Raw genomic sequence first — 25,833 nt, forward strand, 5'->3', positions numbered from 1 at the left:
ATGCTCAAAATACATGCAACGTCTATCTTTAAAGTTTAGCTAAATATGACATACTTGTGTTTGAATCTAACATTCAAAATTTTAGGACAACAGTTCATTTATTCACGTTGTTTGGACAGCTAGAGAAGTAGTTTTAAGTGTCATGGATAAATGGTGCAACGGAGTGTGCATTTTTAAAGTAATGATTTTGGCTAATTATAGAAAGTCTGCAGGAGACCCACATGTAGGCTCAGTGGTTTAATAGGTCTCAATGATTTCCTTCATCCAGGTTGCCTCTGCTATGTCAGGTGAGTCTCTGTCTTTCTTCCATCATCATCATCATCATCATCATCATCATCATCATCATCATCATCATCATCATCATCATCATCATCATCATCATCATCATCAACAGCATCATCAGCATCAGCATCGTCGTCGTCGCCGTCGTCGTCATCGTCGTCATCGTCATCATCACTTTCATCATCATCATCATCATCATCATCATCATCATCAGCATCAGCATCGGCAGCAGCAGGAGCAGCGTCGCCATCATCATCATTCTTCTTCTTTTTATTCTTATTCTTTTTCTACAAACACGATTTTTAAGTGCACTTTTTGACATGATTATAACGACACCAGTGTCAAATTGCATGCTTTAGTCATAGAACTATTCATAGTTCGCACTAATAGCCGTTAAATCAATTGCTTGAACCTTCATGCGTGGCATTGCTAATAGGCAGTTGCATATTTGAACAATGTGACGACCATCCGAGTGAGCATAATGAAAAGAAGGGCCCGGGTGATCAAAAGATACCCTATGTCAGTATGTTAACTTACATAAATACGAGTCTTTGGGAAAAATATATACATAATTGAAAAGTTGTTACAATGTATCGCACGGTCGCGGGTGGGACTCTTTTCATGCAACAATAAAATAAACCATGTTGAATTAAGGAACTGTTCTTGGAATTATCAGGATTTTGCTTTTATGGTTTCATAATACACGCCTAATTGATTAAAAGGTATGTGTAACATCTGTTTAACTTTTGCACAGTTTTTATTGGTTGTCATAATTGAGTTTTCTATGATGTACAGTCGGACCCCGTGGGCTCGAACTCTCAGGGACCCGCGAAAATACCTCGAGCCTCGGGAAAGTTGAGATTTGCTTACCTCCAGTAGAAAGAAATCGGTCTTTTACATCCAGTACGAGCCAACGCGGAATTCGAGCCAAACGAGTTCGAGTTAACGGGGTTCGACTGTAGTTTAATGCCAACCTCCCAATCAAATAAACATAAGCCAATAATTCATTTATTTGCATGAAATATTTTTCCACATGGTCATTACACATGCTTTGTCTTCGTGCGGCGAAAATAATATGTCATTCATTGCCACAAAATTAATTATCAGGTATCGCCCTCCCGCGGGATGACGTCGACATTGTCTGTGATGATTCCGATTTTCCAAGAATCGATTCTTGAAACTATCTTGCTACTAACCGCAGATAATAGATATCTTGCTAAGAGCTTTCAAGTACATGCATTTTCTAAACAGATGCAATTTCATACAGTTAGAGACGGCTTTGACATTATCTTTCAATTCTGTTTTTATATCTGTACAAGTCCTATCTCATAGGCGGGTGTTTTTTTCTGATTTGCACACAGCCACATACAGATTCCCTCCTTTGTTTTAGGTCAGCGCCTATATCTGACAATAAATCAGTCTTATTCATGTAAGTTTTTCACTGTCTAACTTACAATATAACACTCTATAAAGGTATATTATGATAACTAGATATGATACATAAATTAACACGCATTCAGAGACTCGGTCCATTTTCGCAGTAATGTGATTACACCCAAATGACGCAATATGATACCCACTATTGAGATTTGTTATTTCATTACTATATATCAATAGTCTATACTTTTCTGCGCGATGATTCATTGTAATCATTTCTTTTATGGCTCCTTCAGTAGGAGTTACATTGGTCTTTGATGATCTTGTCTAATATATGCAACTTTGTGAATGGAAAATGAAAATGGTTGCACTGAACTCGGACTTATGCCAAGGTAGTGTCAAAATTTAATGAATGTCTGCAATCTATAATGGCGGGTATATTCATTCATGTATTAGACTATTATTGTAAGCGTGTCTTATTACTTTATTGCATTTTGGAGTAATATTATGTATAGGTGTGTTCTATTTCATTTTGAATTACGTTCACTGCTTTCGTTGTTTCATTATATGGCTGATAGTTTATGTTCGTGTCCGATGTCCGCGCCGTATACATAAAAACCGATCCAGATGAATTCTGTTGGGAGTGTTGGTCCTATTCCATGTTTCAGCGTCCTCTTACACGTCCATGTCTGCACAAACCGCGCCATTGGCGAATTTAGCGAATGCGGACACATTTATTAAAGCGGACCGGATTTGGCTTGAACAAATATATATATAACTAGTGGAATAAACACTGTTGCTATGTAGTCCCTATTGTTCCATTACTTGCCTGTCTGAATATGCAAAATGAAGATAAAGTTTTATCCCTTTATGGATTTGCTGTACCTGTTACACCACTCGCCTTGCCAACAACAGGGATGTTGGTCTAGTTTTACCTGTGGTGGTTTTCTGACAAAAATCTCAAAATTGAAAATCTTGTAACATGTATAGGTGATAAAAAACAACACAATCGACTGTCTGATCATTGTTCAACGTTACAAACCAAACTCGTGTATTTCGCAAGGTTTGGCCAAAATCATCAGGCCAGACTATTATAAAAGCAGGCGAACGTCCGGTGTACACCGGCGCCCGTTGACAAAACTCTTGTTACTTCTAAATCAAGCCACAACAAATTGACCACAAAACTACCATATTCCTTAATTTTGTTTAAAAATCCCGGTAGTAAAATATTTCAGACGACAGGAACAGCTCGAGACCAAAAGAACTAATGATTGTGTACAACATGTACCTTTATACCAGGATCAGTATTTTGTATGAACTCCACTGATTGATTATTGGCAACAATGCTAAAAGACGCCATTTATAATTGGCTTCAAACATTTTAATTAATTTTCAAATACATACATTCTAAAGAATGGGGAGTTGTTATTGACTGTGGAATTTTCTGACAAGAAGTTCAACAAACGGCATGATAAATTTTCAAATGGAAAATGATATAAAATTTGATTTCGTTTTTCGAAATTTATGGTTGATTTAAGTACTATTTACAACTGCCAATAAAGACACTGTATTGTTTGTTGGACGGGAATCAGAAAGCATGTTGAGATGTAGAATCAGTTTAAGATTGATCACTCAGAAAACACGAAGATAAACATGGACAAATACGAACTGAACGATTAATTGATTCGCTATTTGGATCTAATATGTCTTCTTCAGGTACGCTTGTGTCTCACCATTTGAATATTAAATTGAGGGACATTCGTTAAACTCATAAATTATTATGCAATGCAATTGTTACAATGCATACGCGGCGAAAACTTCCGATAAGTCCGACAATAAACATAGAACCGATCGTTTTATAGTTGATTATAGACTTAGCTCTCAAATGAATTGGTTTCTTACTCATTTTAATATTTGCAATCAAATGTCACGCAGGAAATAATGATTCTTAGAAAGATTACAGGGGAAACTGTGTTCTTATATTCTTATGTAATCTAGTAGTTTTGAATATATTTGCAGGTTCTGGCCAGGATATCAATCCTGCAATCAGTGGAGGTAGTCAAGATACGCAAAGTGAAGTGTTGGATGATAAAGTTCCTGTCGAAGTTGATCGACTAGAAACTGACTCTGTAATCACTGACAAAGACCATGGAAACGGTGTTCAACAAGAAACTGATATAGTCAACAATGATGACACACAAAACCTGAAGACTAAGAGTACAAAGCAAACTGAAGAGGACGGGAAAGAACGTGTTGATAATACTTCTGTTCATGACGTGGATACACCAAGCAATGACGAATCAGATTATGATGGTAACTTTGAAGTAACTTATGAAGAATCTGTTAATACAAATAATAGTGACGGCTTCATTGAGAATCCTAAGCACGAGAAGTCTGAGGTAGAAGAGGAAACTAGTAAGCTGGTAACGGGTATTGAAGCTGAAAGTGTTTTTAGTGGAATCGATGTGCGGATAGTTGTCACTTCAGCAAGTGATTTAGAAGACAGCTCTGCTGTTGTATCTAGTGTTGATTGTTCGAGTTCATCTGACGAACCTGACGGTTTATCTAATAAAAACGCCGAAGGAATCTTAGAATGCACTTCTTACGAAGAGGTTGAAGATTCGGGAATAAACAGCGTTGATGCATCTGAGCTAATTGTCACAGAAAGTGTTCAAACTACAGAAAATACGAGATCAACTGATGACGAGTTAGAAGATGCATTAATTAAAGACACTTCAATTAACAACAATGATTTTGATACAGTTGGACTAGATCACGAAATAGTAGGATCATATGGGGCCAACCCAGAATATAATTCAGTGACTGAGCAGTTCAATGATAACCCAAAATTGCAAAATGAAGAGATATCTAAAAGAGAAAACGGCGAGAAAAACGAGCCTGAAGAGGAAATAGTTGAAAAAGCGACACACGAACTTACAACCGTTAGTTTGATCATTCACGAAAACAGCGATTTATCGACGGCCTATTGTGACTCAGACCTTGAAGACATTGAAAGGGCGAAGGAAGCCTTCATTACTTGTATCAAAGAGAAAAGAGAGTTGAGGGATAAAAGTAAATCCCGTGATATCGACACTGTGTGTACTTTTAATGAACTGGATATTCATGAGGATACTAGTGTTAAGGTAACACGGGATCTTTCTGCTAAATGTGCAGGAACTCAGATAAACTTTGAAAAAATCAAAACCGCAGAAGAACAATTTGAAACCTTCGACCACAAAGAGACTCCCGATAGTAAAGAGACGATAGGAAACTGTGGTAATACAAGAGAATCTGGCAACGTAACTCCAACGTGTAACAGTTTTACCAACAGTACTGTCGAGCCCGAGTCCCGGGTTAACTGCCTGGCGATGCCCGAGGGTCGTGAAGGAGACGGGTGTGTATCCCCCTCCCTTACACACGCTTGCTGCAGATACCGCTGGGAAAGGACTATCTTCACCCAGGCTACCAGCGTCGTCTTTGTCACACTCAACAACAAGGTAAACTGTTTCATTCATATGAAAGTATGTTTAAAGTTAAAGCTGCACTCTAACAGATTGAACGTTTTGACAACTTTTTTTTGTCTTGGAACGAGCCTATTTTTGTGAAAATCCATGGAAACCAGTTATATAAGAATGCTGACAAAAATATTAGATTGCAGATTTGTATATTTATAAGTTCAAAAAATGATGTTTTATGCATTTCTCTTAAACCGTTCGTAACGGTTTAAGCCTTAAAACATTAATTTTCGAACGGAAATGTAATAATCTAAGATCTGATTTTTGGTTAGCAATCTTATTATTATCATTGTTTTGCAGATATTTACGCAAAAATTTGCTCTTTCTAGGACAAAAAAATAAAAAAAGTTGTAAAAATGGTATATCGGTGAGAGTATAGGCTTAAAATGTTAAAGTTCCAACACGATAGAACAAGGGCCCTAATTCAAGAGTGTGTGGGTAAGAGTCCCACAAAGGACACTTCCTTATGATCTCCTCTAAAGGACACCAATACTATGGTTTCTTTCAACGAAACGGAGTCGAGTTTGATTCATGTTAATAATAATATATAAAACTTATTTAGTATCAATGTATACATATATAAATGTTAGCCTCCTGTATTACAGGATATCGAACCGATCAAGCTAAGCTGGTCGGAGGGTTCCCGCTGTTTCTACTCGGACGAGGTAAAAGTCCCTGTGGGCGGATACGTCGGCAACCTGGTGATTGATGGCACGTTTTACCCGGTGGAAGACGTCAACGTGAAGCACTACACATTTGAGGTGGACCTCTACCTCAAAGACGGTAAGGTCAACGTGGAGTGAGTGAGTGAGTGAGTGAGTGAGTGAGTGAGTGAGTGAGTGAGTGAGTGAGTGAGTGAGTGAGTGAGTGAGTGAGTGAGTGAGTGAGTGAGTGAGTGAGTGAGTGAGTGAGTGAGTGAGTGAGTGAGTGAGTGAAGTGAAGTGAAGTGAAGTGAAGTGAAGTGAAGTGAAGTGAAGTGAGCGAGCGAGCTAGCTAGTGAGCGAATGAATGAATTGAACTATCAACTAATTAATCAAACATTCAGTCAATCAATCAGCCAACCAACCAATATGTCATTAAATATTCAATCAATCAATCAATCGATTAAGCAATCAACCACATCAATCGATCCATTTCTATATTCATTCACTCAATCATTCAAAACTCAGTCTATCTTTATTCATTCAATGAATCATTTAAAGCATCAACTTATCAGCAAATTTTATCAAACAAACAATTTATCATTAAAAGAACCATTCAATAATCGATGGCAGTAAGACGATCGAACGAGCGGAACGGGTAAAAACTTGCCCGTACCGGAAGTTTATCAAATGTCAACAGATGAAGTACAATCACGGCCTTAAACGTTTTATTTCGATAAGGTAGAACATTGTATTCTCATTTTTTTATAGCTGTAAAATACAAAAACAATATTAAATACAAATAAACATAGCAAAAATTGTAGTTATTTCTTTTAAAAGGGTGCTTGTACGGTAAGAACATTGGTAGTCAAGTTTTTGTTTACATCGAGACGGTGTCGCAGTTGAAAATATCCATCTAAATGTGTCCCAAAATGATCCCGTCATTGTCATATTCATCCATAGATATTCTAAGCTGTGTAAAATCACTATGATTTTATTCAATTGATAGGTGGTCCTTGAGCAGTTTAAGATATTTTGAAATATATACTTGTATGTGCAGTACTTTTTAGATTGTATACTGGCTACACGGTTAGTGATTCATTAGTCCAGGCTTCTTTTTTAATGATGTTTAGCCTGGAATATACATCATTAAAAAAAAGCCTGGATGACATTTTAGAATGACTAGCTACACTGTATACTATGTGATGTCCCTTCCTCGGGTGTGAATTCAGACACAATTTCTGTAAATTGATTGCAGTCTTTAGAATTTGCTGGTAGAAAAACCCTTACCATATTTCTAAGAATACTTATTAACATTTCCAGTAGCAGTTGGCCAGTCAATAATTTATCGTTGGAGCTGAGCCGATAACCAAGTCTATTTGTCATGAGTTAATTATGAGTGTAAGGAAAGTTAATTACATAAAATTTACCTCATATTCACTTTATATACATACACATAGTCGTACAGATACATTTTCCCTTTATCAAGAATTCATATGTATCTTATGAAAACATTTTTGAACATGGTAAACAGATGCTGAGTAGTCATTCCTTGAACGTTTAAAGACAAGTCGCTATTTCTAGATGGCAAGAAAGAATTCAGCAAATAAATGACCAATAATCATTGATTATTGATGAAAACAATTACCGTTGTTTCTAAGGTCTAGTAAGGCTAATAAAAGAACAGAAACAAATAAACAAAGGAAAAAAATAGAAGTGTATTGTTGTGTAAAAAACTGAAATTCACTCCTGGTCCCGATGTATATAGATTTTATTTGAAGTTTTTTCATTTATGTTGGAAGTGATTTTACGCTGACCTTAACTTAAGGAGTTGCATTAATCAGCTTTGTGTTATAATCTGACATTGGTTTGCATAAAATATTATATTCAGAAATCTATGTAACTGAAACAAATCTATGATTGCTTAACTTGATAATTACAGGGAATATTATTAAAATAATTCGCTTGTTCCAATGTTGCTTAACTTGACAATTACAGGGAATGTTATTAAAATAATTCGCTTGTTCCAATGTGAAACAATCAATAGCTTACTGGAATTACTGCAATGAATCTGAAAGGAACATCCTGTTGTTGGTCAATACTTCATTGTACTATTTTAAATAAAGTAGTTGCAACTTGAATATCTGTGCATTTGTTTTAGAAACCAAAATACTAGTTTTGCAGAGACAGATATTAAAATATTAACATGGCAGAAGCGGACTTAGTTACATTAGATGTTAATAAGAGGAGATTTAATTTTTCTAATGTTGTTCAAAAGATGTGCTTAAATATCCGCGAAAAGAAAAGTCAAATGACTTTTCCGAATAAGCTAAACAAAACTCGTGAAAAATGGATCCGGTTATCGGCCCAGCTTCCACAGGCGGTTTCTCTGTGCATGTCAGGTACGAAGCTTGTAGTGAAATAGTCAAATTGCTGCAAAATGGACAAATATGAGCATGACTGCAATGATAAAATATTCTTAAAACTAACACTTGTATGTTACATGGTAGCTATTTTGAAACTGAAATCAAGCAATAAACTAATGTTGTTTGAATTACCGGTAAATATTAGCTTACTCACAAACATTTGCATTAGAAATTAAAGGCACAACTATGTGTGAAAATTACATCACATTCAATTAAATACTCATTCACATGTGTTTCTACATTTATATAAAGGATTTTAATACAGAAAAAACATCAAATAAGTTTTGTGAAGGGAAATATTTCACTTTCTGCTAAAAGGTTTGATAGTATTTAACGTAGGAAGGACATGTTGGTTTAAGGTTAATCTATCAATACCACTGCTTAACCTGGTATGGTATTAACTTTCTTGTCAATGTCATCGGCAGTTTGGTCACAGGTTTACAAGTGTCATTTACGTATATTGATTTATGAACAACTTGGTTTACAAATTAGATTGCTGATGATCTGTGAAAGTCGGTGGTTGAAAGTATAAAGCTAGTTACTATCATCGTTATTTCATCTGTGGTGGTGAATGAAAGAGAAAGCATTTCTTTACATTCTTGTTGTTGCTGTTGTTGTTATATTGATGGTGTCTGAGAAGTGTTATAATGGAGTAAGTGATATTTCAAGGATTTATGATGCTGAAAAAAAGAAACAACGGACATAAATCATGATATGAATTTTAACAAAAATGCAAATTGATAAATTATATAAAGTTCAGTCAGTTATTCAAATTCTGTAGAAAATGAAAGATTGATAACAAAGAAATATGAATGAAATTAATTTGTATTTGGTATTTTTTTCTCATTATTTTATATATTAATTTGTTTTGAATTTTCATTATTTGGTTTAAATCTAATGATTTCTTTTTATTAAGAATTTCTTGAAAACTGAACTGTTCCCTACAAGCACATCATGAATCTCAACATTTATTTATCTAAAGTAAACATTTAAGATGAAATTACCATAATCTACATTTCCATTTACTTACCTGCAATCTATATGAAAACATTCAAGCTCAGACATGAAGTTCGTCATAGGGAAATCACATAAAAGCTTTGCAAACTGTAGACTTCAAAAGCTTAGTGTAATAATATAGTATTGATAAATTGGAGATAAAACATAAAAACAAATAGTCAAACAATCAAACATTTGAATTCCAATAATGGTTTACAGTACGGAGAATACATTAACTGTTAATAGTGCGATACATTGGATTTTCTTCATACTTCATGCTGGATGAAATTTATGGTTTAAGTTTTTGTTAGGTCTGGGTCAAAAACTTTGTGAAATATTTATGCTGTCAATAAATGGAATTGTTCAGAAGTCTGTAAGTATTTGTCCATGCTGATAAAGTCATCATAATTACCAAGGTGTAAACATTGATTGATATTGTTATTGTCTCCTGTGTATACAAAGAATGGATTCTTTGGAGTAATTTGAGGTGTGTTCAAGGTCTGAATTTTTCTGCTCCAACTACTGATTTTAACAAATACAATAGTTATAATAAGAAGGAGAAGAATATTGATAATAATGATAATAATAATGATATTTTTATGCCCCCTTTTGAAAAAAGTGGGGTATATTGTTTTGCACATGTCGGTCGGTCTGTCTGTCTGTCTGTCTGTCTGTCGGTCGGTCGGAATACCAAATGGTTTCCGATCAATAACTTGAGAACGCTTTGACCGAGGGACCTCATACTTGGTAGGTGTATTGGTCATCACCAGCAGATGAACCCTATTGATTTTGAGGTCAGTGGGTCAAAGGTCAAGGTCAGTGTGACCTTTACATGAAAAACGGTTTCCGATCAATAACTTGAGAACGCTTTGACCCAGGAACCTCATACTTGGTAGGTGTATTGGTCATGACCAGCAGATGAACCCTATTGATTTTGAGGTCAGTGGGTCAAAGGTCAAGGTCAGTGTGACCTTAACATGAAAAACGGTTTCCGATCAATAACTTGAGAACGCTTTGACCCAGGGACCTCATACTAAGTAGGCTTATTGGTCATGACCAGCAGATGAACCCTATTGATTTTGAGGTCAGTGGGTCAAAGGTCAAGGTCAGTGTGACCTTTACATGAAAAACGGTTTCCGATCAATAACTTGAGAACGCTTTGACCCAGGAACCTCATACTTGGTAGGTGTATTGGTCATGACCAGCAGATGAACCCTATTGATTTTGAGGTCAGTGGGTCAAAGGTCAAGGTCAGTGTGACCTTAACATGAAAAACGGTTTCCGATCAATAACTTGAGAACGCTTTGACCCAGGGACCTCATACTAGGTAGGCTTATTGGTCATGACCAGCAGATGAACCCTATTGATTTTGAGGTCAGTGGGTCAAAGGTCAAGGTCAGTGTGACCTTTACATGAAAAACGGTTTCCGATCAATAACTTGAGAACGCTTTGACCCAGGAACCTCATACTTGGTAGGTGTATTGGTCATGACCAGCAGATGAACCCTATTGATTTTGAGGTCAGTGGGTCAAAGGTCAAGGTCAGTGTGACCTTAACATGAAAAACGGTTTCCGATCAATAACTTGAGAACGCTTTGACCCAGGGACCTCATACTAGGTAGGCTTATTGGTCATGACCAGCAGATGAACCCTATTCATTTTGAGGTCAGTGGGTCAAAGGTCAAGGTCAGTGTGACTGTAAGCTGAAAAAAGGTTTTCTGATTGTCCATATTTTTTAATACCTTTTGCAATTTTTTTAATGCTTAATTGTTTATTTGGAGATCTTTATGAAAATTAAACTTTCAAGCCCAGCACAGCTAGGGTTACATTTAATGTGTTACAAATGAATAAATTTATTCCGATGGAACAGCATGTTAGCATGAATATTAAGTTTGATTAATTTGTAATATTTATGTAATTATGAACTCAGACAAGTTTATAAGATATTGTAGAAACTCAGGTCAGTAGATCTTTATGTCCAGCCAAATAGATAAACTGACTTAGTTACAAAAGCTAAAAAACAAAATAGGGTGCACAAAACACTTGGCACTGATTCGATTGGTTGAAGTGATACTATTCTTTGGATTCAAACAGTGAGCTTTAATTAATGAACATAGTGTAGTTGATTATTATCAAGAGCAAGATTGGTTGATCACTAGATAAGATATAACTTATTTGTTTTTTTTAAATTTTGAGCCAGATAACGTTTGAATGTTTTCCGAAAATGATATAAACAAACAATACAACTTGGTAACATGATTTATTGAGTTTTGTTTGTAAGTAGCTCATTTTGACTGAGGCTTAAAAAACAGAACTGAGATTTAAATGCCAGCAAAATATTAGTATAGGTGGCAAAATGGAAACACAGACGGCAGTTATTTTTGCTGGACTTTCTTATTGTAGGTGTTAAACTGACGTCAAGCATTTTGATACAATAATTAACTTTATGACCTTCTTACGCATAACCATGGAGAATTTTTCTGTTATTACATCATGATTGATTTTCAAAATAACACTACATGTACATGTATAAGTGCTTTAGTAGTGTTTCATTTAACAGCATTTAGATGATTATCTGCTCTTTATTTTCAGACATCCTGGAAGATGAGGGGCGTTCTACAGGAGTTGCGAAGGCGGAACAGTTTGTGAGAGACCAGCAGCATAACGAGAACCAGGAGACCAACACCGCAGGCAAGGAAGTCACATATACCCCTACCAGGGCCAGCAGGAGTTTTACACATCCTCAAACCAGGGCAGGTATGGATACAGGGAATGGTGACAATGTGCTAAGCCGGGAGGAGAGTGAGAGTAGCATTCATTTGTCTAACAAGTACGAGGACCTTGTTCGAAACCAGCTGACCAGCAGCAAAGGTGCCATGTCTGGAAATGAGTCTGAGTCTGAGCTGAGCCAAAGGCTGAAGACGGATTTCCCGGACTTGAATGGTAGAGGAACGCCAGTAGGGGAAGATAGCGTCAAGCAGTACCAGGATGGGGATGACACCCTATTGAAGTCCATGGACATGGGACATGTGTATAGATCTGAAAATGGACTTAACGGAAATAGCGAATCATTTAAGAACTCATTGTTAGATGATTATCTTGAGAAACGCAGCGTTCAGTCAAATGACTCACTTGGACGTGGTGGCAAATCTTCCCCAGTTGTGATAGACGATGTGTTAGGCACTGGACATTCTAGAACACCAATATACAGCACAGAGAGCCCAGTTGTTTCCAGGCACAACTCGGCTCACAGTTCTGCTAGGCATACACCCCTGGACAACATTGATCGTCCAGCATCAGTCAACTCCTTGCATTCCAAACATAGCTCAGCACGTCAGACACCAGTGCTCTCTGATGATGTGGGGAGACCAGACTCTAGTGCCTCCCAGCCATCCCGCCACAGCTCTGTCCTAGGCTCTGCCAGACAAACACCCACCGAGGGCCGGGAGCATGGCAGACCAGGGTCTGCAGAAGGGTCTGTACATTCAGGGAATTCTGTAGGCAGACATGTGCTTGATGAGCTTATTACTGATGCACTTGGAAGGGAGAACAGGTCTCCATCTAGAGAGGGATCAACCAATGGCAGACCAGAGTCTGTAGGTTCCGCTCATTCTAATGACTCAAGCAGACAGAGAATCAATGAGCTGATAAATGAAGCATTCGACAGCACTCGCCAGGCCAGGTCAGCATTATCAGAGAGTTCCGGAACAGGGTCCCAGATTGGATCACAGTCAGGGTCCAGACCCCGCACACCCCAGGAGCAGATAGGGGACGTACTCAGTGCCGCTGACAGGCATTCTCCAATAAGGCGGGATTACTTGAATGGTTCTCCATATGGCTCAAATATGTCTGTTACTAGTGCAAAATCTGCTCATGAGTCCTTACTTGGCTCTACCCACAGTACCCCTACCCGTGGATCAGTTCAAGAGTCAAAACACAGCTCAGTGGCTGGGTCTGCCCCAGGGTCCCAACGACAGACTCCTCAGAGGGAACTGATCCACTCCACCCTAAATGCAAGCCAGGAGAAACTGTACCAGTCCACAGATGTCCGTAAGTTAGTTGGCAGTGATTATGCAGGCAGCAATGCCAGCAACCAGGGCTCCCGACCGCAGAGTGTGACAAGTGAGCAGGAACTCACCCAGTACTATGAAGGGGTTACGGAAGGGGCAAGACAGGGGTCAAGAACTGCCAGTGCTTCCAGTCTGCCTGTTATAGGAGCCGCACAGAGGTACACCCCAGACAAGCGCAGTATGACCCCTGATGGACATGTGAGGGTCCCTTTTAATCCTGTATCAAAGAGCCCCCTGCTGCCACCCCGTACACCACAGTCTAACACCAGCAGTCGAACAGTCACACCCATGAATGGTGAAACAGAATCAGAGATGAATCTCCGTGAGGTAATCCCCATTTTGCCATATGTACATCAATGTTGTGCTCAGTTTGATTTATTTAAAAATGAATTTGCAACATATTTAAAACCTACAACATATTTTTTTATACAGTTTTAATGCCTAATCTGTAAGATTAGAAATAATCTTTTAAAAATTAAATGTCATGTACATTTAATCTCTTTTTCTTAAGCTTTTAAATGATCTAAGGCTTTTCCTTCAAGTTATTGTCTGTGATACAATGGTATGCATCTTTCTTTGTTTTTTATCATGCTGAGCATGCAATTTTCCATCACAGCAAATCAAAGATCTGGACAGTTTAATCCTGAATCTCCGCAAGCAGCTGAACAACCGAGAGCAGGAAATGAGTGAAGTACGCAAGCTTCTGGAGGATTCAAGGGAGACTAATCAGCATCTGCAAGGCGAGACTGATCGACTTAGGGCAAGAGCATCCCCTGGGCCACAGATTGGCGAGGTATGTAAAATATGCATATCTGTTCACTGTGCTAGAAGTGTGGGGTTAAGGGTTTTTTGTTTGACACCATACTAGGCTTTTACCTTATTTCATATTATAAAACTGTGCCCCATTGCATTAAAGATTAAGTTTTATGATGGTGTCATATCATTATTTTGCTATGTAAGTTCTATAATTATGTTTTTGTGAGAAATGAACATAAACCAGAATGAAATTAAAAACATCTGACACATATAAAATAAATATTTTGTTGCCATCTGGGATATTTGTAAGTTACAACTAAGCTCCTTTAATGAAACCAGCCCGTAATTCTGATAATTAAGTCTTCATGTAAAAAAAATACTTCACTTAAATCTCGGTACTTATTGTCTTAATAGTACAAATATTTTTTAGCCTGATTGAACCAAAAGATGATAACCTTATAGGGTGTCGCTCAAGTCCATTTCCATAGTGGAATCAATATTGGTGTCCTTTTCAAGAGACCAAGAGAATGTACATCATGTGGCTGGATCCAACAATTCTTGTATGCAAGGCAGACTTTCATGCCACTCTCAAACTTTCTGTTTATTTCAGTTGGAGCGTCGTCTGGTTGAGATGACAGAGGATCGTGACAGTCTTACCCAGGAGGTTGCCCGTTTAAAGGAGGAGGCAAAGCTGCGGAATGAGCCCGGGCTCAACAGATACAACCCAAACAGCCCAACCACTCTCCAGAGGAAGATAGGTAAGTGAATCAGGGGACTATATTCATGAAGCCTTAATAATATTAAGATTTTTTTTTTTTAAACACTCCAAATGAGGGAATTGAGTAATTCAATTGTAATTAGCTTGTCTGTGTTTCGAAGAAAAAATGTTGTGATATTATGGTAACCTTGGTGTTATTGTCAGCATTGGCATTCAATGATGGCCATATATATATTTGATGTATAAAATATTTAAATGAAGTTCAAAACACATGTTGCCAGAAACAATACCCACATGTAAAGCAAGACCCATAACTCTGTCTTTTATTAATGTTTTGCCTCTTGTATTCCTGAAAAAACAGTTCTTTGACCTTTAATACTATCATAGTAAATCTTTTCAACTTCTTTTTTTTAAAACTGAACTATTTAAGACTAAGTCTGAATACAATCCCTTGATGTTTTATAATAAGATAGAAAATAGATTGGCAAATGGCAATTTGGCTTACACATCTATGTTTACAACTTATATGGTTCATCTCACAGCTTGGTTATGCAATATCACGCCAGGCTTAAAAATTATGTTAATCATTGTGTGTATTTACATGAAGATGAGCTGAAGAGCCAGGTACAGGACCTACATGAGGCTAATGAGGCTGCAATGGAGGAGGTGCGTGCAGGAGAGCGGCGCATAAAGGAGCTAGCAGCAGAGAAAGAGACACTCCGTGTCACCCAGGACGACCGAACACGTGACCTCCAGGAAGAGGTCAGACACCAGCGGACTGAGGTAGGCCTAGGGGCACTTATGTTTTCCTTAGCTATTGCAATACATTTGAGCTTAATGTGTAAGACAGATATAAGCTAATCAGGGGGATACTCTACTGCATGGCTATAAAAGCTAGCTCAACAGAATGGGTGTCAAATGCACAAGCCCTTGGGTGAGATGTGAACACTCCAGACCACTCTCATGGCCAGACCGCTCTCACATCTTGCTTTTGTTTTGTCTAGCTCTAACTTAAAGTAAAGGCATTATACAAGTTTATAAAGTTATCGGGAACATTCTGAAAAACAAAGTGATGTTAAAAGATTTTACGGAGTGTACATGTTTGAAGATCAAAATGAGATATTTAGTTAGGAATTCATTTTGTAGATGGTAGATTTGATATACCAGAACTTTTGTTGAATGTCCCCTTTACTTTAATTTCCCTTCAGCTTACTCGACTCAGAGAGCACAGTTCAACTTACAACGAGGCTTCCGACTACAGAACCAAGATAGAGCTGCAACAGATCAAGGAAGATAACCGCAATCTAAGGGAGAGAAATTACCAGCTGCACGATGACAATATCAGGCTCAAGGAAGAGTTGTCTGACCTGAGGAAATCCCTGGAGCTGGTGGACAGTGCAAGAAAGTCATACAAGGATGAGGGGAGGCGATCTCTCACAAGAATGGATGGATATGACAAGAAAGGTATGGGTCTAAACTCATGGTAAGCTCTAAGGGACAAAGGTATAATAAGCAGAATGAAACTGGTAATGTTTTAGTTCAGTGTGATGATTGTTACAATACTTAAAATATGTAAGTGCAAAAATTTGTCTCATATTTTCTATTAATGTTTTCAATTTTAGGAACAGCTTTATAGAAGGATATGAGTTTAAATTAATGTTTTGAAGATTTTCTTTCTAGTTTTTGACAAAGCCTTTTTTTTCAAATACAGAAGACCTCGAGAGAGAGCAGACAAAAAGACGATCTGACCCGCTAATAGACATCAGCTACACGAGGCAGACAAACACTGGCAAACCCCAGTACGAGACCCGCACAGACATCAAACTTGCAGACCTACCTGCCAGCACAGACAGGCTATCCAAGTTGGATGCTTACAGGTCTGAGGATAATGTTTTTAGACATAGATGATACTTTAATTAGTAAAAGACTTTAACTTTGATGTAAAAGGATTGTTTTCAGTTACTCAGAAATTTGTAATTTTAACACGTGATAAATAGATTTAAAACAAATCTAAAATACTAAAATCTGAATAGTTAATTAATGTTGATGAAAATATGATAACCGGTAATGGAAGAGTAGTTTTCCCATATCATAATTGTACATGAATATCCATCCAAACAAAGTATATGTACACCATGTACAATGCTCTAGTTTTTTCTTTAGAGAAAGACTTTTGTTCATTTTGCATGAACTGCTTCGCGAAGTGACATTTTATTGCTGCATTGGACAAATGTGATCATTAGACAATGTTTCAAATATAGGTGGTTCCTTTTAACAGACTTTGTATATCTAATCTAATTTAACCGACATAATTTATACTTTTAATTAAAACATACAAAGTAAAAATGTAACAATATGAGTTTGATTCATATTTTTCATTCAGTATTAAGGCTTTGGCACGATTTTGCAAAACATACCTAGAAGGGCTTAGATTTAATCCCTTACATCGAATGTGATTTCATTTGGTAGGTATGAAAGTTACCGCACAGGCCCAGATGGGAGGTCAGAGGAAAAGTTACGCTCTTCACTGTCCTTGACTCGACCTTTGACCCCGGAGAAGTCTAGGGGTCGTCATCGCACAAGCTCTGCTGAGCTCGACTTCCGATCCATGCCTCTATCCGCATACAATTCTGACATGTCTAAGACAACCCCGAACCTGAGTGGCCGATCCAGAGGTCAGTATTGGAGTGTTTGCTTGAAATTAAATCTTAAAATATATATTTCCTTTGTAATCAAGATGCATATTCTAATGCAGTAGTAGAATGTAAGCAATAGGTCTGTGTGTAAATATAAACAAAATTTTCAAATGGTATGTACAGAATGTATATTTTTGGTTTGTAACGTGTGGACTTTATTATTTCTGGTTTTATATCTGTTTTGATTCTTCCGTAAATATGATTTTGTATAAAGTTTATTTTGCATTCTATTAGATGTTTTATTCTGTCGCCTGCAATGCATGAGAGATACATAGGGATTACTTTGTCTGCCGTCGTCCTCAGCATCACACTTCGCTTATGATCAATAATCTCTGAACAACTTGCAGTGGTTGAAATTAGCAAAAGCCCACAAGCCCTGCACTGGTAAAATGCTTTCTGGGCTTGCTCAAATTCTGGATTTGATATAGCAGGGCTTTTTCAAAAATTTGATGCCAAGCAATAATATAAAAGTTCGGGCTTGTTCATACAAAAGTCCAATTTCGCTGACTGAATTTGGTGCAGAGTCTTTAAACTTGGTATGGACATTGGGTGTGGTCCGTTTATTATTCATATTGATTTTTGGGTTATTGGCAAGGTTATGGTAACATTGACTTCAAAAAATAATAGGCAGTCCAGACAGGTGACACATGCAATTGGCTGCGATTCAGTTGGTTATGTAGCCAGGGAATACATGCTATATAGAAAAATCTGATCTTTTTAAACAAAGAAGGAAACTTGACATTGTAGCCATCTACGACCAGATATCAAACAAAAGGTCAGGTTCAAGGTCAAATATGGAAGGTCAGGAGGCTACCATACCTGAACACACTTGTGAGTCAGCTGATGACTTTAATACCAAGTCTATGCATACTGATCATACTAAAATGCATCATGAACTGCAAGAAAATAAACCTGAAAATGAGTGTGGTGTCCGTGTGAAACAAACTGATCAAATTGCTGAAAGAGTTGGTGAGGGCCAGTCAAAGAGTCAATCATCGAAAATATTAATGGCTCAGTACATCTCTGACTCACAAGACACTACAGATCCCACTCTTGGTATGGCTCGATATAGTGTTGACTGCAGTTTATGGTTGCAGTGCATACTGGGCTGTTTTTCTCTCTGTTGTTTGCTTGACTTCCCCAGTGCTAGCTGTCTCATCTTCTTGTTTCTAGAAAATGTGTTCACATATAATATAGTTATGAACTTTAGTGTTGACATTAAAAACAAAGCAGTTGATCAATATAGTGCCAGATTAGAAACAATAGAGCTTTATGGTATATTACAGGGTTCTCAATAACTTTGGGCTGAACCATCTGACAAAAGAAATGTTAACAACCAGTTTCATTATGTTTTGATATTTAAAAAAAAAAAGAAGTTTATTCTGACCAGCTTAAAAACAATTTAAACCGTCTGTTTTGGCCGCCAGCCGGTTCTTATTGAGAACCTTGATATTAACACATCAATAGTCAATAATGAATGTGTTTTTTTTTAAGTTGACACTTATATATTACAGAACCTGGCAATCACATTCAGTCTTGTATTTCCTTAGATTTTAACATTGGCTTACATATAATTATAATTTAGATGCTAGTCTACTTATCATTTGTATTGTCTTGATAATACAGATTTAGTGGTCAAAATTGTGGGCAGATATCCTGATAGTACCTGAGTGAACGTTTCTTACGAAAATCCATTTTGTTAAGCCTGATTTCTGCATGAATATCTTGGTGGATAGTCCAGTGTGCATGGTATGCCCTGGTTTGGGAAAACTTTGAATTTTCAAACATTAAAGGAAAAGATACCAAAATTGTAAACATTTTATTTTGTTTATCTAATAAGTCATATAGTATTTTCAGTCTGAATAATTATTAAGGCAAAGAAGTAACATTTTCGTTTGTTTAGCTTTTATCCTCAAAGTCTTTATTTGTGACAGTTATACACTAACATTTTTAATTTGTGATCCATATTAGAAATCAACATGTATTTGTTCAATATGTTATCAACTGTAAATCAAGTGGTTTCTTACATAATACCTACTTACCTAGTGAATGTTTTGTTTTCCAAAGCTCTTTAGACAATAATAGCACTTTTCTCCTCATTTTGTTACCCGTTCCAGTCAGTGTTACATTTACTGCTGCCATTTCAGGTGAGCGATGTCTTCTGGACAGGGGAGACAATTTCAGGAGGAAGGAGAACTCCAGGGAGGAAAAGGGTAAATAATTATCTCCCTTTGTTATTCTTTTATTCATTTTTATAGAGAAATGAAAATATTTTTTAAAAACGGTCATACTAAATCTAGCATAGAATATGGAAGAGTTGTGTTTTTTATTGGAACTATGAGAGTGTGTTTCTTGTTTTCCAATGGTTAATTGTGATTTATTGAAAGAAACATTTTTAGCTCTTTTTTAATTGAATCTGTTGCAGTATATCAAGTATGCAATTGTTATCTGATATTTAATATATATGTTAAATTATAAAATGTTTAACCTAAATTTTACTTATAAAACTACAGTGCAGTCCCCTGATGATTAAGGTTTAAGAACATTTGAGTCATCTCCCTTTAGTTAAACATAAACTTACTAAGACAATTTAAAACCTAATTGAGTAAAGGGTGAACATTGATTAATGGCTGGCAAATAACATATTGATCCATTAATTGTATCAGGTTACGAGGGGGTGCATGTATGTAGGCAAATAGATTAAGCTAATCTCTTCACTCACCTCGGATTTGGAATATGCTGATACAACTTTTTGTTCAAGATTTTGGACTTATGATTAATGCATGTATGTTATTGAATACACATCAGAAAGCATGCTTAAATTTTATTAAGGTTTTTCATATCAAATATTTTGATGATAAGGTTTTGGCTGTAAAAAAATATAATATTTTCCTGACGTTTGTTTCATTAAAAAATATTATATTTATAAGTAATTGCAACTACCATTAAAAATAAACATAGGACAATATTTAAAAAAGATAATGTATGAAACTAAAAAAAATTGTATGTACAGTTTAAATCTATCTTAAGATATGCTGATATAATTTTTCATAATTTCTTTGGCAGGATTTGATGTCCGCCAATCGCAGCAGCTCTCTGCAGCCTACCAAGATGATGGGAACATGAGTGACACGCCCACCGACATTCTCGTCAGTGCTCAGCCAACCGACAAGCTCACTGCAGCCTCGTGGAGACATCGGCAGAGGCGGGGCTCTGCAGGGTCAGACGCGTCCAACTCATCGTTCAGCGATATTGACGAGCAAATCAGTTCTGCAGTGAGAAAGAGGTCCAAGTCTGCTGACGGAAGAGGTAGGATAAAAATAAATTTGGGGACTTGTTTGTCTTTATAGGAAATATCTCATTGTTTTAATTCTTCACAAAGTCTCATGATATTGTCTACACCTTAATGGTGTCATCGACCATCATTGTCACAAACAGTGTGATGCAAAACATTTGGCATGCTTTTCAAATCTTACACCCATACAATTGGTTTTTATTTTTTACAAATTACAAAATGATTTCATTAACTCTTTTCAAACTATTTTTAAATTAAGAATCCAGGGATTAGAATCATCTGTGTATTTGTTTCTGAACTACCAGTACAGATATGTTTTGATGCAGTCTTAGACTTTTAAAATGTTTTACACAGAGGAGCTGGCACCCTGGTGTAAAGTTAAGGGATTTATGTTACAAGCCATTCTATTCCATGACAATTATAGTGATAAGTTGTAAATGTAACACTAGGCAAATACATTACATGATAGTTATTATACTTCTTAACTATTTTATGTGTATACAAAAAATTTACAAAAATAAATATATGATGCAACATGATTATACTGAAAGATAATGAATATTTAAAAAAATGATCATGAAATATGTTCTGTTTGATACAGAGATCCTACGCAGGATGGGTCCGACTGGTATGACATCAGGGGAGAAGACTCTGTCCCGCACAATCTCCCCGGCCCCTGCAGGTCTGCGTACGGTGACCACACGACCCCTCATCACCCAGCACAACAAATCCTCACTCTCACTCTCCACCAGGTAAAGGCTTGTTGCTGTAACTGTCGTTAACCTTAATAGATTGTAGATAAGTCTTCATCGAACGGCGACTTGCGATGTAGTTTCTACTTTCAAAGTATCTCTACTCCAGAATGCTGAGTAGAAAGCACTGAAATGTTCATTGAGCTATTGTTTCTGTGCTGAAAGCTACTGAGTTGAACTTATCAGTTATTGAAGTTATTTCTTTTTCAGTTGTCATCATAACTTATAAAAAAGTGTCAGAGTTTGCATCTTGACAAAACCAAACATATTATTTCCCATATGTGTGTTCCAGCCTGACCTCCTTGACATCTGGTCTGCGACCTTTCGCCCCACGTAGCCCTGGAGATCTGCAAGTCAACGACGTTATCAAGTTTTCCCGGCAAGGCGGCAAGTTGAGCCAGGGCACCATCAAGTTCATTGGGCACTTGCCAGGACGCGGGGACATCTACCTGGGCGTCGAACTGGACAAAGAAGGTACAGACTGGGGTTTATTTAGGGTCACATATTACGTCAAGAAAGGGGTCAACTGCTACTAAAATTGCTTTTTTAAATAACATGGGTGTGTGTCATTCCCTTGTTTTAAAGATGAGACATTTTTTTGTTTTCTGCATCTTAAGATGCAATTACCGTATGCATGTAATGATGAAATTATATGTACATGTTTATTTTGGGGGAGGGGGGCAAATATAAGTAATGATGATATCTGTGCTATAATAGCTCATCAGGTATATGTAAATCCACCTGTATGTTCATTTTTGTGTGCAATAGATCTGATACATGTTGCCGTGTAATGATTTAAAGGTTGGTTAAAACATATCTAATATGTATCATGAGGTCTGAAAATGAACCATTTACATCCATGTTTAAAACTTTTGCACACTTTATTTCAGATGGAAAACATGATGGTGTTTTTGAGGACATTCGCTATTTTAAATGGTACGTCATTTTAATTTTCAGTGATATATGAAATAATATACAATTACTGACTAAGGTACCATTGAATATGATGTGATATTCTGGTAGGAAGTCATATTGACCAAGGCACAGTCTAGGGCAGTGTTTTTTCACCAGTGAATCACACAGATTATATTCTGTTATTCCCTAGTCAACAACTGTTTTATTATATAAAAAGAGTAATTTCATATCCAAGTGCATCATAATCACACAAGACAAAATATCAAGCATTAAATGTTTATGATAAAGCTGATAAACATGCCCTTTAACAGTCTTTTTCAATGACATCATTTCTTGAATAACATCATTTTCGACTTCATAAAAAGTAGGTGGTATATGACGTCGCTGGCTTTCACCAAGCTACGTCCGCCCAACGATTGTTTTGTAACTGATAGACAGGGTATCATTTGGGCGCTATCTATAGGCCATGAATATGAAAACCCAACCTCATGAAATATTGAATATATTTTGCATTGCCCATTATGCTTTAGACCAACTAAGAAACTGTTTATAGGTCATAAAATTAACATAATTATGAAGCTCTACATGTATTTTCTAAATTCCAATTGAGTTACTGAACAAATTTTTGAAGTTCAACAATAAATGGTTTGCATAATAAATGATATAATGTTAAATGTAAATTCGAGTGTAGTCTATATTTGCTTATATGCAAAGTACACATTGGAAAATACTATTAAAGGCTTTTAAATGCAAGTGGCACTTTAATATTCAAGATTTGCTATGTTTCTCGATTTCAGTAAGCCAACCAAGGGTGTATTTGTGGCGTACAATAAGGTTGTGATGGCCTGGACATCATACTGACCACTGACCAACCACATTGACTGTCCAGTATGGTCAGCAAGCAACACAAGAAATACTGACCAAACCTACTGACCAAACATGGTTACCCTGAGCGATGATGTGATTGGACTATATATCTTGGTTGTTACACACATAACACGCAGACAAAGACAGTACCATTCAGTTTGTAAATTGAGAATAGAAAATGTTTTTGAATTCCCCATCTGTGTGTGTTATATTCATCAATGTACATGTACTATTATCATATCCCCCTTTACAGATGTAAAGGGATTTTATGTTCACCTTATTTACTGTGATATTTCCATGTCATCTGGCCATTTATTTATTTTGGTCTGTGATATGTTTACATATGTTTTGCTCATAATGTACATTTTTATGCCTTAACATACATTCATGATTTAGTTATAAGAATATTTTTGATAAAGCTATATTTTAGGATGTGAAACATGTACATTCTACTGATGTTTGTTACGCTAGTCTTGATATAGATAGTTGTATTTACATTCATGTAACTGTCGGGAAGATATGTTTGTTTTCTAACCCTTGAATAAATGTATTTGTTAATCCTGGGGGATCAATGTCTCAGCTGTGTAGTATTGCTTTTGCTGATAGCTTTCATAGACTTTAGGTTTAAGCTATTTTTGCTGTATGCTTTGTTTGATAGTAATAAACCGTCTCCTTGTGTCCAACCCAATGATTTTAATTTAAGTTTGTCAGCAACTTAAGTATTTGTGCTTTATGTTTATCTTATTTTATATATTATTTACATAATTGCTTGATCTTGAACAAGATAGTTTTGTTCAAACACGGTATCCGTCCTACAGTTTACTTAGTTATTCATGTTACAGTAAAATCATATGAGTGAACATTGTCAGTCAGATCTGGGAGTTGTATTGTTATTGGTCCCAGGTCAGATCCATTTTCTATTTATTATGTGATATTTTTAATCCACTTTTAAATGTTGCTTTATGACAGATTCTACATTGAGAGCCCATTTACAGACTTATACTGTCGTAATATTCACACAAGATATCTAATATTTTAATTTTCTCTCTTATGTTTACATGATACCGTCCTCGCTTTGCAGATGTTGCATTTTATGATCACTTTTTTTATTTTTTATGGATGTTAGAGTATTTTTGAGTAGATTTATTTGTATTTTAATGTAGCTGTTTAACATTTCGAGTGAGAAAGAATAAACATTCGGAACCACAACTGTTGTATGAGTTACACTCCGTCTCTCACCCACATACATCCTCCATAAGGATAAATTTATATCCATTTGTAATAACTTTAGGTTTAAGTTTGTTGTTGTAAAATGAAACAGTCAAATATTGTGGTGCTGTTGTAGTGCAAAACAAGAGGCAATGGTCATTACCCAAAAACCACCAAAACTAAACTTGCTACATATGGTCACGATGACTCGCTACATATGGTCACGATGACTCGCTACATATGGTCACGATGACTCGCTACATATGGTCACGATGACTCGCTACATATGGTCACGATGACTCGCTACATATGGTCACGATGACTCTCTACATATGGTCACTGACAAAAAGCACATGTGCACCAAGTCCTATAACTCTGAACTGTGCTGGGCAATGCCCCCTCATAAAAAATTGACCGGCGTTTTGGCACACACTTGCTATGATGTTGTAGGCTGTTAAACGTTCCAATGATATGCAACACTTGCTAAGCTGTTGGTTTCAAAAATGCAAAATTCCGGTATGCCAAATGCATTACAACGTTACCTGGCTTGCTAAAATCCCACCTATTGCAATGTATACCAAACACTGCATGGGAGCCTTCGTGGTGAAAAGGTTGATTTTTTTTCCAAGGTCACCCTTCTCGGTTTTAGAAGAAAAAAGGTAACGTGGTATTGAAGATGGATTGCTTGTAAGAGTGCACCAAAGATCGTATTAAAACTGTGACAATACTTGATGTTCTTAACATTTATACAAACTTTTTATGTAGTTCTAAGAACAGTAACGGAAAACGAATACTGTCAGTTCACACGGTCGTAGAGAGCAGGATAGTTTGGGACAAGTCAGCATTCGTCTCATGAAAACGTTTCATTCATGAAATGCCGGAAATAGGATTTTCCCTGTTAAACCGTACTTGAAAGTGTTCAGCTCCACTCCTGAAAGAACTTAAACACTTAACTGCCCCCGTCCCTGGCTTTCACAATAAATGCTTTCAAGAAGGATTCATACTGTTTTTATTGTTTTATCTTTCTGAAAGACCTATAACTATCAATGCGAGTGTAAGCTTTCAAAGAAATCAATTATATAGCTCGGTTTATTTTAAATTTCATTCACTTTTTGTAAATAATTGATTTGCAGTTCGTAGGAGCGGATTGTGGCGTCTTCTTAAACACAGTCCCAATAGCATGGACTCTATTGGGGTTTGTTCAATGTTCAAATTGGTTCGATGCGTGTTTAAACAAAATGTAAATGACCTATTCAAAGTATGGGCTGTTTGAAACCTTGTATAGGAATTTGGCAGTGTTGTATAGTGTATACCAGCTA

The 25,833-nt window shown here is 36.6% G+C and overlaps 1 protein-coding gene across 4 annotated transcripts; it reads left to right on the top strand.

Annotated features, from left to right (window-relative positions):
- On the top strand, positions 1-24,514 carry LOC128238541 (uncharacterized). Of its 4 annotated transcripts, none has more exons than XM_052954571.1 (17): positions 1-287; positions 3,679-5,156; positions 5,780-5,957; positions 11,829-13,633; positions 13,923-14,099; positions 14,673-14,820; positions 15,388-15,563; positions 15,989-16,244; positions 16,492-16,657; positions 17,250-17,455; positions 18,224-18,532; positions 19,624-19,689; positions 20,543-20,785; positions 21,373-21,523; positions 21,816-21,997; positions 22,414-22,459; positions 23,236-24,514. In XM_052954571.1, the coding sequence occupies exons 1-17, from the start codon at positions 251-253 to the stop codon at positions 23,297-23,299; spliced, it is 5,688 nt and encodes a 1,895-aa protein (XP_052810531.1). In that variant the 5' UTR covers positions 1-250; the 3' UTR covers positions 23,300-24,514. The 4 variants fall into 4 exon arrangements, with proteins under 4 accessions (XP_052810531.1, XP_052810533.1, XP_052810534.1 ...); XM_052954573.1 differs by having other exon boundaries at positions 18,224-18,307; XM_052954572.1 differs by lacking the exon at positions 1-287 and adding an exon at positions 3,126-3,375.
- The last annotated feature ends 1,319 nt before the right edge of the window (positions 24,515-25,833 follow it).

Source organism: Mya arenaria, chromosome 6, assembly GCF_026914265.1.
Source record: "Mya arenaria isolate MELC-2E11 chromosome 6, ASM2691426v1".
Lineage (NCBI taxonomy): Eukaryota > Metazoa > Mollusca > Bivalvia > Myida > Myidae > Mya > Mya arenaria.